This window comes from Acartia tonsa, chromosome 11, assembly GCF_053477335.1.
Source record: "Acartia tonsa isolate MP-2025a chromosome 11, ASM5347733v1, whole genome shotgun sequence".
In the NCBI taxonomy this organism is placed as follows: domain Eukaryota; kingdom Metazoa; phylum Arthropoda; class Copepoda; order Calanoida; family Acartiidae; genus Acartia; species Acartia tonsa.
The window spans coordinates 29,951,877-29,965,323 of NC_137270.1; the positions used below are offsets into that span (position 1 = coordinate 29,951,877).

Genomic DNA, 13,447 nt, shown 5'->3' on the forward strand with positions numbered 1-13,447 from the left:
CGTTGCAAGCTATTTCATTGTATGACTTGACTGGTGACATAAAAAACAAAGCTTAGCATATTATAAGTTTATGCATGTTATTTTTATATTGAAATTTTGAAATAATTTGATGATTTGAGAACCCTTATCATTCCCAGCAATAGGACAGCTGCAGGTGCAATATTTTGCAATCTCAACTTTTCTGATACCATTTAATTAGCTATGTAACCAAAAACAGTACACAAAAGTTTGAATAACAAGAATGAATTTTATCAAGGGCTAAAACAAACATTGAAACTGGAATCAGAGTTGAATTTTTTCTAAATATCAGTAAAATATAACTTATTTTTATAAGCATAGTAGGTACTGAAAGTAATTCATTTGTATATAACATTAAATATTGTTGATCAATATCTTTTATAATTTATTAAAAAAAACAATATTTAAGAAAATATTTAAAAAAATGATAAAAAGAATTTGTTGTGAAAATCTAATACATGAACAATGGGTAAAGTTTTGAGATGCTGCAATATCCAGCAATAAGTTTTCACTAGGTGCAACACAGCGCTTTTGCCTCAATGAAAAATACAATAGAATTCTAGTTTTTGTGTATCAGTTCTAAATGCAAAAAAATTGTTTTTAAAGATTGATCAATTTGATAGGGATAACTCAAAATTCAAATATATTGCTTGTTTAACTTGTAAATTAAAATTTTTTGATAATATTTTTCAATAAATTTGAGGCTTAGATTTCCCATACACACACAATATCTGACAGTAAAATCAGAATGATAAATCTAACATAGGTTTGTCTACCAACAAATCAACTAACAAATATCATTTTTTTAAGATACAATTTATACTCCAAGAAAAACTAATTTACAAAAAGCATGTTTACCAATTTGTTAAATAATCTATTGCAAATGTTTTCTATATTTCTATTTATTCCATGGATTGCATGGTAAATATCTCTATACTTGCATATTCCCACATATATTTCCCACCTACCAGCTATAGCTAAATAAATTTAACATGTAATACTTTTTATACATGTGCATAGATAGAAACATATAAATGAAAAAAAGTATAACATTCCTATTGTGATTTTTTATAGCTTGAATAAACTAATCTGTTTTAAAGATCTAAAATCAAATAAGGATTTTTATGGAAGGATTATTTTGATCTTTATATTTTGAAATATATTCTAAAAGTGTTAAATAAAATTCCTATAAATGTAAAAGCTGTTGAAAAGAGTTATGAAGTGTGTGTTTACTATTTCATTTCCTTTTCAGACCTGTTTTCAACTTTGATTTGAGAAAAACTGGCCTTGTTTGAAAGGTAAGGGGTTGCAAAAAGAATATTTTATTATCTAAAGGCAAGGGTGAAATTGGAGCAACTCAAATAATATTCTATAACTTACAAAAGGAGTCTAAACTTAATTGAATATTTTACTATATGAATGCCATCAGTTAAAGAGCCCTTTTGTAAAATGAACTATTTTATAACCTTAAACACAATCATCAAGCCTAAAACTTTACCGAGTAAAACTTTGTAACATTTGGTGTTTGCATTAATCAAAAAAAGACAACTTTTCTATTATCTATTCTGTTAGAACATTTTCTTTAGTTACCTATGCAGTTTTTCAGTGATAAATTGATGAAAGATAACTTTTTCTTTCAAATCAATACTCTATATATCTTTAAAAATTTTTTTAGATTTGATAATGTTAATATTTTTAGTGATAATTAATTTTTTTGGTGTAAATCATTTTTTTCTAGCTTAATATTGCTAAACAACTAGAACACATTTTACTGGAAATTTTATTTTCAGGGAACCCTTATTTGGCGATGAGTTAAATATTCTATGTATGATGACTAAGACTTTCAAAACTACTCTTACTTACTACATTTCTTATTTCCATAATATGACACAATTCAGGTAAAACTTATTTACAACAATGCACTGACAACTTGTTAATGAGTTAAAAAATCTCACAATATAAAATATTCTATAACAGCAGTCCCTTTACTCTTGGTTTCTGCATTTTAACACAATTAAACTTATGAATTTTCAAGAAAGTTTGTAATTTTGTCAAAGTAACATCTATTTAAAGATTTAAATAAAATATAACAAATATTGGAAACATCACAGAGAGATAGAGTGGAACAAAATAGATCAGATGATTCATTTTGCTCTATTTTTTTAATAAACAATAAAATTTAAACAGTCTAACTTGTCAGACAAAAGACTAAAGCAAAAAGTTTAGATAAAAGAAAGATGCATTGTTATGATTTGGCAAAAAATGCTTTTGTACATTTGTGTCTACTAGCATATTAGGATGATGTTTTTTTATTTAAACTGATAATTGATACTTAATTTATTGTAAATATTAAGGATTATTATAAAATAACACCAAATACATAAAAAAATCAAGAAAATCAAAGAAATTAAAGAAAAAAATAGGAAAAGAAAATCTTCAAAAAAAAGTTAAAGGTGAATGTCTGATTTTCTTGTGATTTATTGGGTTCATAATCTGTGTAAAATTGTGATAGGCTCAGTACACATAAAGGGTTGACACAGTTAGATTATATTGTCTTTAAAGTATAATAAACCTATTTATCTTTTCACTTGAAAATGATTTTATTCTTTAAGAAAGGTTTATATCTTGCTTTAAGGATTTTTAGCTGTAGAATTTGCAATCATATGGATTGCATAAACTTTACATAATAGCTATAACATAGGTTAGGTTATATTTTGTTGATTGGTTGGTTCAGTAAGTTGTTTGTCCAAATGTTTAATTTCTTTTATAATTGTTAATTACCATTTAAAATCAAATGAATATCTGAAAATATGAAGAAAAGGCATGTAAAACTGACATCAAGATTTATGGAATATATTTGCATTTGTTTCATGATTATAAATTATTTTAAATTATAATTCAATTTGATTTGATAATTAATTTTGACTTGGATACCATGACTCTGCAAATTTGTCCCTATGAATATACTTGAATATTTCTCTTTCTTTCTTTATCTCTCTCTATCTTTCTTTCTCTCTCTTTCTCTTTTCTTCTCTTTACCTTCCTCCCTCATCAAATAACTTGCTCCTTCTCTTAAGTTTGCACGTATTGACAATTTGTAGATGTCAGCGAAATTTTGTATGAATTATGAAAATAATATTTTATTTTCAAAAATATACATATATTGTTAGAAAATATTAAAGTTTAATTGGGTTTAGTCCTTTTCGCGGCAACGCACCTTAAGGGGTGATTCTTCGTATTTTTCACAGTAACTTTTCTCCTATTTCTAGCCCCAGCAGAGGGCTCTAACCCTGCGGGGCCAATTTCCTAACCCTGTGGGGCAATCACCTAACCCAATTTAACCTAACCTAACCTAAAATAACCTATAAAAAGCCATTTTAAAAATACGACGAATCGCCCCTTAATTGACTTTGCTACGAAAGGGACTAATCCTGTTTAATTTTAGATCATAGATTAACTTACTTTATGCAGGAGCGTTTTTCTGTCAGTAACTCCTTTCTTCTTTTAAAAAAGATAGGTATTTCTAATGGTGAAAGGGTATAGTAATGTTAAAGGTAGGTATATATCTATAATACAAAGTAGAACGATGTCTGTCTGTCCGTCTGTCTGTCTGTCCCTTAAGATCTCGGTAACCACTGAACCGATCGGATTCTACTCTTTAGGGTATCTACCTATTGGTCCTGTGGTGGTTTTAAGCTATTTTCTTGGGGGGTGGGACACCCCCAACCCCCCCAAAAACCAAAAAATCCCCCCCCCCCATTTTTTTTTTTTTTTGAAGGAGATTTCCATGGTCCTTTACGATTTTCGCCATATTTTTTTTTATCACCTCTTGGGGCAAAGCCCCTAGAGGCTAGGGGCGAAGCCGCTAGTAGTATCATAAAACTTTAAGAATTTTGTTAATAGAAATTGTAAAAGATGTATTGATTATCAATTATGATCAGTTTGACTTCAGCACGGCGTTTGATGTATTTTGAAATGAACTTGTGATGATTACATACAAGTCAGCTATAGCTATAAATGTCGGTGACTTTAAAATACAAAATGAAAATTGATCTTGTAATTTTGATTCCAAGCAAAATTTTAAAGTGTTGATGATGTGTCAAGTTGTCATGGTATAATTTAAATAAATAAAAAAATACTTGCATTTTACTTGTAAATCTTTAAAATTATATGCAACACAATAATTCAAAATTGGATTATAAATATAAAACATCTTATATCAATAAATAAAACTTAATTATGGAAACTATTATAAATAGTATTAAAAGTTTTAGGGATGCGACAACAGACGGTAATTTCAACCATTCCCTTCCCCAAAGTCAATGCATTGAATTTTGCATTCGTTAGATGGTTAATTGATTAGTGAAAAAAGTGCTAAAATTACTAAAACTGTATTGTATCCTCCCTGCATAGATATTTTATTGCATTTTTAGATGAAGGATAGCTAGATTATTGCATAAGGAAAGAAATAAGATACCAAGCAGATGGATTTGAAAAGAAAGAGGTTGGATGTCAGGGATACTTCTTAATAATTAAAAAAGATATAACTATTAAATGCGCGGAGCCACAAAAAATCTACTAATTATAAAATGGTGAAATCATGTAATAAAATCTAACATTTGGTAGTTAACTTAGTCAAGAGTCCTGTTAAGCTTCTGAATTTAATTAATCTGCCATTGTTAATAATTCTAAAAAAATAAAAGTTACATTATGTGAATTAAAAAAAGTAAACTACTGGAAAAGTACAGAGTTAATGAACAACCATCCCTTTGTTCCTGAGATGAGAGAAAGGGAAATAGACTTGATGAAGATTGCAAGAAGAAAATTTGGTTTCTAGTATCCTTTTTTACTAAAGATATCACACCATGATATAAGGCAAAAACAGAATAGTTATAATGTGATGTGATAGTGTTAAGATATTAGAATCGCATTAATAGACTGAGTGTTGGCGTATATGCACCACTAGTAAAAGTTTGACCTCAATTCATTACGATATCCAGATGCCTAGCCAGTACAAACTTGGGATATTTCTTCACAAGAAACTATTAAAACCTTTTAATATTTTTTGTTTTTATTGTAAATTTTCTAAAAATTTTATAAATACAAAAATTTAAAGTGTAAAATCAAATATCTTTCACATATCAAGAAACCGAACCAGCTTACATTGCCAATAAAAATGGGGTCATAAAATACAATAACCAATAATAGGCCAGTATACATTTTACCATTGGCCAATATAAATGTATAGAGACCTATCATTGGTCACTTGTATTGTATTACGTCATCTTTTTCATATTTGCTTCTAAGAAAACTAAGGGGCGTCGTAGCTCAGTGGTAACTCACTGAGTTACGGTAATGAGAGTTCGAGTTCTAGTCCCCATGTGGCAACTCGAATTTCTCAGTTGAATACATTCACGCAACTTCCCTTGGTTGTGTAAAAAGGGGATTATTGAGTAAGTTTGGATACTTAATAGTCACGTACATAATATCAGTACTACCCTTAACCCAAGCTCCTCTGCGGAGAGCGTCATACATTACGGTGACTTAATTTGGGACACCTGCCATACTCGGCGAGGGTGAGGTAATAATGAGTAGCTCTAATGAGATAGCGGGTTAAGTCATAATGCGCTTGAACGTGAAGCTTGATAGCCCTAGTGGCTCAGCACACTCCATAAATACTTAGGTCCAAACCCTAAGAGACCATGGCTAATCAAAAAAAAACTAAACAAAGCCTATGACTAAATTTCTGTCTGTTTTGTTTCAATTTATTTTTAAAAAAAATTTCTTAGTCATGATTAATAAGATTTCAAACTAAAAAAAGGCTAAGACTTAAAAATTTGTTTAACTATGTTAATAATAGGTCAGTTTAGCTTCTTACCTCGTCAATTACCTCATACGGGAGGAGATGCTGTCCATGACATTCATATGCCATGGTCCAAACGCCCTGAGTATTAGGTTAAGTAACACCCATCAGACAACCAACCCTTTGAGTGCACGACCTTTGTCTGAGAAGTCCTAACTGTGCATGGTATTGTATTGTGCCTGTTTTGGGCAAAGGCATTCCCTACTCTAACTATCTATGTCGCGCACCTGACATAGTAGTAGTAGAACAATAACATATCGCATTAAGGGTTGCTACAAGTTTAGACAGAGATGCCTTTATTTGTTTTTCTTAATAAATATCTTACTCCAATTAGCAAATGCAAGATAATCGGCACAGGCTACCTTGAAAAGCTTATAGAATGAAATAGAAACAGAGATTAAAAGAAGAAAAAAACTTCTTGAGAACATATGGGAGGGAGGGGTGGTAAGGACTTCATAAACCGTTTAAAATGAAGATTGATAGTGGTAGAATAAGATAGATTCATATTTAAGTAAGAGTAATTAAGATAATCTAAGGGGTTAGGGTGAAAAGGTTAACAACCCTTCACAATTTTCTTACTCCACCAACTTTTAAGTAGAGCTAAATTGGCTGTTTGTACCACTAATTCAAAGAAAAACCTAGTAATAATAATCACAGGTTTTAGACTATTGATTCTAGGTAGGTCACTCATTCAAAAATCTATTCAAATAAATAAGGTTATAGGCGAATCGGAAAGATATCAAAAATGGAACAAACTGGTCAAACTAAAATAAGAGAAAATAAAGACTGCACAATGGATTGGGAAAAAGAATCATGAAATGCGACGGACGAAGATTTAAGTTTGAAAAAGGAGAAAGCAGTACTTATTAAAAAAATGAAACAACCATAATACCAAAATATCAATCAGTAGATACATCCTTTTAAAAGTGTTTAAAAGACTTAAATTTAATCTAATGGCCTTAAACCATCCTTAGTTAAAGCATTTAAAGCTTTTAAATTGCAAGTAAGAAAAGGAAAGATCCATTTAGAATTAATAATTTTATAAGTGACTGTTATTGTCCGTCCTTCTGTCTCTATGTTTGACTCCGTTTTTTCATCAAAACATTGCATATTATTTTTATTAAATTTGACCTAAAGTTAAGTTTGTATTTTCAAAATCTTTGCTTCCCTTGGATGAATTGTCCTTGTTTTCATTAATATTTATCCCTTTTTCTCCTATTGCACTTTTCTAATAATAGTATCTACAGAATATTATTCTCAAAGCGATTTATTTTAGCTGGAAATTATACCATTGTAAAGCTACTCTACAATGTAATATCAAGATTTATCTAACTGAAAATTATACCATTGCAAAGCTACTCTACAATGTAATATCAAGATTTATCTAACTGAAAATCATACCATTGCAAAGCTACTCTACAATGTAATATCAAGATCTATTTTAGCTGGAAATTATACCATTGCATTGCAAAGCTATTCTACAATGCACTATCAAGATCTATTTTAGCTGGAAATTATACCATTGTAAAGCTACTCTAGAATGTAAAATCAAGATTTATTTTAGCTGGAAATTATACCATTGCAAAGCTATTCTACAATGTAATATCAAGATTTATTTTAGCTGGAAACTATACCATTGTAAAGCTACTCTACAATACAATATCAAGATTTATTTTAGCTGGATACCATTGTAAAGCTACTCTACAGATTAATTTCAAGATTTATTTTAGCTGGAAATTATACCATTAAAGCTACTCTACAGATTAATTTCAAGATTTATTTTAGCTGATAATACCATTGTAAAGCTACTCTACTGATTAATATCAAGATTTATTTTAGCTGATAATACCATTGCAAAGCTACTCTACAATACAATATCAAGATTTATTTTAGCTGGAAATTATACCATTGCAAAGATACTTTACATGCAATGTATTATCAAGATTAGAAACTTTTATTATAGTTTGTAATGCACATTTTTGAAGAAGATGATAATATCTATAAGTCTACATAAAAAAATCCGTGAAAAATAAGTCCCAAAATTACGTAAATACAAGATGCTTAAAAAGACATTTAAAACTTTATTGAAGAGTTGCTATGCTCATAACATGTCTAATCGGTCTATGAATCATTGATCCAAAAACTATGTTTGAAGTTCAAAAGCGATAGATACATAAATCTTTTTTTATCAATACTTTTTGGTAACTATCAAGTTTTAGGGTATTTTAAAAGTTGAAGTGATCAAAAATAAAACCTACAAAGAAGTAATACATTTTGTAACAATATTCAATTATCCTAAAAGAAATATAATTCATTTTACCTCACTCAACCTATTACGGAGAAAATATATCTCCCTTTACTAAATCTGATTAAAACTGATTTTATCAATTTTGGCTGCAGTAGGTGATATCTAAAAAAGTTTTGGTAATTTATTTAGCAAATTTCATCTAATTTGTTTAATTTTGAAATAACAAATGTACTCAACTCAAGGATGAAAAATTGTTTTACAATTTTATCAATTGTTGACATAAGAAGTAATGTGAACTAAGGTTGTTAAAGTGTTTGTTTAGCCTCCAAATAGCCTAAAACCTAAATCTAAGAGTAAAGACAAATTACACTTGTTTTACTAAAAATTAGAACAGTCAAAGTAAGAATAATTCTACATATATTTATGTAATCCAATTAAATTCGCAAAATAAGATTACCTCTTTTTTATTATCACACATTTGCTAATTAGCAAAACAAGTATACATGTTAACAAAATAGGTTGACAACATCCAAACGGACATTAACACATTTTATTATTTTGTCATTTTCTATTTAAACTTTTTCAAAAATAAATTATAGGGATGTAACGCTTCAATTTAATTCTATAATTCATTTAATATATTAAAAATATCGGAAGTTTGCATTGTGTTGTTCCTAATGTTTTTGTGCTTTAATTATTGATCAAATCTTTCAATAACTTACAAACGGACAGACAAACCCAAAATGTAGAAAAGGGTTCGAATATACATGAAATAATGAGCAAATTACCAATTATAAAATACCAATTACCACCTGCACCTTTTTTATTTCCCTCAGGAATAATATGATAAAAAGGATATAATGTGTTCAGTCAACTAAATTTTACAAGTTTTGTATTAGGTAAAAAGTAACATAGGTATGGTGTTTATTTATATAGATAGATAGATAGATAGATAGATAGATAGATAGATAGATAGATAGATAGATAGATAGATAGATAGATAGATAGATAGATAGATAATTAGATAGATAGATAGATAGATAGATAGATAGATAGATAGATAGATAGATAGATACCCTACCTGTCTAGTACTCTGATCTAATTGTGTAGTATTCAGAAACCATTGTAACATTGGAGCTGGATAACCACCAACAGCCTAAAATATGTCATTAATTTGAATTTTTTGATTTATTGAATAATGGTTCATTGCAATACATTCTAAAAAAATTTTAAATTTTTTTTTCTCGTCTGCATTTAATTTGATACCGCATAGCTATTGACATAGAATTAAATTAACAAAAGAAAAGGCACGTTGACAATTTTAATATAATTCTTATCAAATTAAGGCCTATAGAGAAGAACTTGAAAGGATTATGGACTGTAAATGTCACTACCCCCAAAGTCAAATCACTTAATCTGCTATTGGCTATTTTATAAGTGTAAAGTTGAATCAGGATTTAAATGTACAAAATAGCAGTGTTCAAACTTTACCATCAATAAATTTAATCTACTAATTAATTCAAGCAGATGTTTATTTATCGTTCATTGGCATATACCCTTGTAAACTAACCAAAGATTAGATTTATTCCACCTTCAAGTTCTTCAAAACCTATAAGAACTTTAAAGCCTTTTATAGTGCCTATAAAAAAATTACGCCATAGTGGCCTATACTGGTTAATTAAAATGTATACTGGCCTGCCATTGGTAATTTAGTCTGTGTATCGGATTATTATTGATCATTTGTATTGTATGACGTATTTTTTTTATAGGCACTATTAAGAGCTTCAATGACTTTAGATGTGAACAAGGATACGAAAACAAATTGTAGCGTGTGCGCCTACCTGACACGTAATTGTTGTCAATCTGCCTTCAGACACGTACACTGGCTTCTCCAGGATTTCAACTTGGGTAGGGGGCACTGAAATTAAATTTTAACAGGATTAGTTTTCATAAATACTCAAATCTTTTTTAAATGAAAAAAGATTACTTTCCATTAATTTATAGAAATACAATCCAAAAAGAAGGTATAGATCGATATATATTTGTATTATACTAGTAGCTTTCCCTCAATCCATTAGGGTATGGTGGGAGATGTCGATAAAATAGCAGAAAACCACCCTAAAACATTCATGAAGCATCCTTGAGAATTACAACCCGTTATGACCATTATTTTTCGAGATCTTTAGACAAGAAAAAACCTTACTACTTTATACATTGTGTTTTTTATATGAGAACTTTTTTTAAAGCAATTATAGTTATCACAATTTAATGATTAATGGCTTATTTTCTCCGTTTTTTAAGACAATTAATAGAACATTAAATAAATATTTAAATTTTATTTAAAAAGTACAGTAAAATCTAAAATTCAAAACTTAGGTGTCAACATCTAAAAATGTTTTTAGCGCATTTTTCTTATGCTCAAATCTTCTACCCTTTGCAAGAAAAAAAATGGGATTTTCAGTAGTCGCCTTTGGGTGGCCAGTACTCCCTCCCTGGTTGAGATATGGCCAATAAACTTTGATGTGTTCTAGTACATGTCCCTAATGGTATCTGTATTAATTTTTAGCTCTATATATCAACTTTGAAGCGTTTTGCAGCAAATCTTGCAAAAGGTAGAAAATTTGAAAAATGCGCTAAAACCATTTTTAGATGTTGACGCCTAAGTTTTGAATTTTAGATTTTACTGTACTTTTTGAATAAAAATTGAAATTAAATTCATTAAATTCTGATAACTATAACTGGGGTAAAATTGCTTTCAAAAAAGTTCTCATAAAAAAACACACTGTATTATAAGATTGGATATGACATGAATTATTGACATTGCCAATAAAAGTACATCATATCAGTGATTTTTTCGAATCTTTTTTCTCCTTTTTCTTTTCATTTAGATAGTATCTTTTAAACCCAATTTCTATCTTTGTATATCTTTCTGTACTATTTTAAATTTGATTTCAAAGTGTAAATTTTATTTCAGCTTTTGTGTTTTGTATATGTGTGTATTTTATTTTTATGTGATTGTGGCTAAAAGTGTACACTCTAAAAAGAAAAGAAGCTAAATGAAGCAAGCTTTTCAATTTAAGTCCCCAATAGTCTGGTTACGCGACCAAACATTTGTAATGTATATTTTTATATTATTTATATAATTATTACGTATTTGTTTGTTAGTGGGTGAATGTTATATACATTATACAAGCTAAAAAACTTTAATTGTTTTTGAAGAATACAAACTTGCTAGAACATGAAATATCAGACTTTATGCGAAAGTGTTTGAACACCCAGAGAATTGAATTTCTGTCAGTTCCTTTTCAAGTTTCAAGTTTGCTTTTCTCATTACGTATTCTGTTATAGGATTCGGCAGCCGCTGATAAACAAAATTAACCCTTCTGTTAATTAAAAATTACAACTATTGATCGTACAACTTGAACATTAATTGAACATAGGTTTTAATTAAAAAATTACCCACAGCTTTTTAGATAAGGTGTTTACAAAACTTCAACTTCAAGTTTAAGACGTATATGGCATTGAATAAAAGTAGGTATGGTTGAATAATATCGAAAAGGGCTTATTAAAATTTCTTTTATTGACATTATACGTGTCGACATTTAGTAAAAAGGGTCAAAAGATGACAAATTATTGAAACGGGTGTAGAAACCTGTAACCAAAATACATGTATGCCTGCCGTAAATTTAAATATTGTATTCTCCCAAGTTCTTGCATAATGTTTAAGGCATAGAACTTTTTCCTCTTAGCTATGATAGAGAAGAATAAAGATTAGTACTGCAGTGCTGAACCAGTTGAAATCTTCAGGAAAGCATCATATAGGACCCGGGATGGTTTTAGACTATTTTCTGTAATACCCCACCCTCAAATTTATAACCCCTAAATGCTAGGGACGAAGCCTCTAGTGTACATATTTATAGTAGTCTCGCTCATAGAATTAATATACGGGGCTGCATTTTCAAATTATATAGTTAGTTGCAAAGCTTTTATACAATATGGATCGGACGTGCGTTCGTCCGTAACTGATTAATTAAACTATTATTGCACAAAGATTCCTGTAATGAAAAGATATAAAAATCACAAAGCAACCCTACAGTAAATTCTTGTTTGGTGACAATTCTTATATGCAATAAGTGTTCTGTAAACTTGAATTTTGATTAGTGTAACTTAAGATTATTAGGAATGGTCTACGTAGAATCTTTTTGATAACGTCTCAAATTGTAAGTGCGTCCTTATTAAACATATTTTGCTAATGTGCGTTTTTCTATTGGCAGAGGTTCTATGCTGTTGTCCTTGTTGAAACTACATTGTTTATATTATTTCTTAGGATAGAAAATTTGATTATTGCATAAATTATATTTTCCTCTCTTCTCACTTAGGAATGCACGCTTAGAAAATTATGGTAGCGTAGATATTCCAGAGTTTTGTTTGTCTGTTTATTACAGAGATTGTTTATACATGATTAATATATATATTTATAGTAGATACCAAACCATGAACGTCCTAACTATTGCAGACGACTAACCCTTTGATTGCACAACAATTGTCTGAAAGTCCTAACTGAGCAGGGTAACAAGTTTCACTTGTTTTTAGTACTGTCGCGAAACAGAAGGTACAATTTTAACATCTTGAGATATGAGGCGGTTTTTAGCATATATTTGAACATTTCCCAAACGAACTATGGATGCGCTACATGAAAGCTACAGTCGCAGGAAGAGGTTTGATTACATAAGATCTTTAAAATTTGCTTAGATATTGGTAATCTGTTAGTTTTAAGCTTTATTTGATAACAAAAGAGAAATGACCCTTAAAAAATAATATATCCCCAAAGTTGCTTTATACAGATACTAGCGGCTTCGCCCCTAGCCTCTATGGGCTTTGCCCCAAGAGATGATAAAAAAAGTTAAAGTGAAATTCGTAAAAAAAAATAAGAAGGACCAAGGAAATCTTCTACAAAAAAAAAGAATGGGGGGGATTTTTCTGTATTTGGGGGGGGTTGGGAGTGTCCCACCCCCAAAGAAAATGGCCTAAAATCCCCAAAGGACCAGTAGGTATATTCCCTGAAGAGTAGAATCCGATCGGTTCAGTGGTTACCGAGATCTTAAGCTTCAGACGGACGGACGGACAGACATCAAGCTACTTTGTATTATAGATAAAAGCAACAAAATTTAATTATCTAAAATGTTTATTTTTTTGCTGGGCCTATTGTTACCAATAGCAGAATTTAAAAAAAAATAGCGAAGGACTAACTTATTCCCTTTGATGTTATATCTCTAAATCCCTAAAATATATTAAATATGCAGGTTATGGTGCAGATT

General features: G+C 29.6%; 1 protein-coding gene across 1 annotated transcript in view; it reads right to left on the reverse strand.

Annotated features, from left to right (window-relative positions):
- The window catches only part of LOC145331793 (neural cell adhesion molecule 1-like), a 200,062-nt gene that overhangs the window by 101,779 nt on the left and 84,836 nt on the right, over window positions 1-13,447 (reverse strand). Inside the window, exons 11-12 of the mRNA XM_080176634.1 lie at window positions 9,971-10,047; window positions 9,211-9,285 (exon numbers count right to left, since the gene is read on the reverse strand). Coding sequence (XP_080032760.1) covers window positions 9,211-9,285; window positions 9,971-10,047 — 152 coding nt within the window. The remainder of the gene's footprint in view (window positions 1-9,210; window positions 9,286-9,970; window positions 10,048-13,447) is intronic.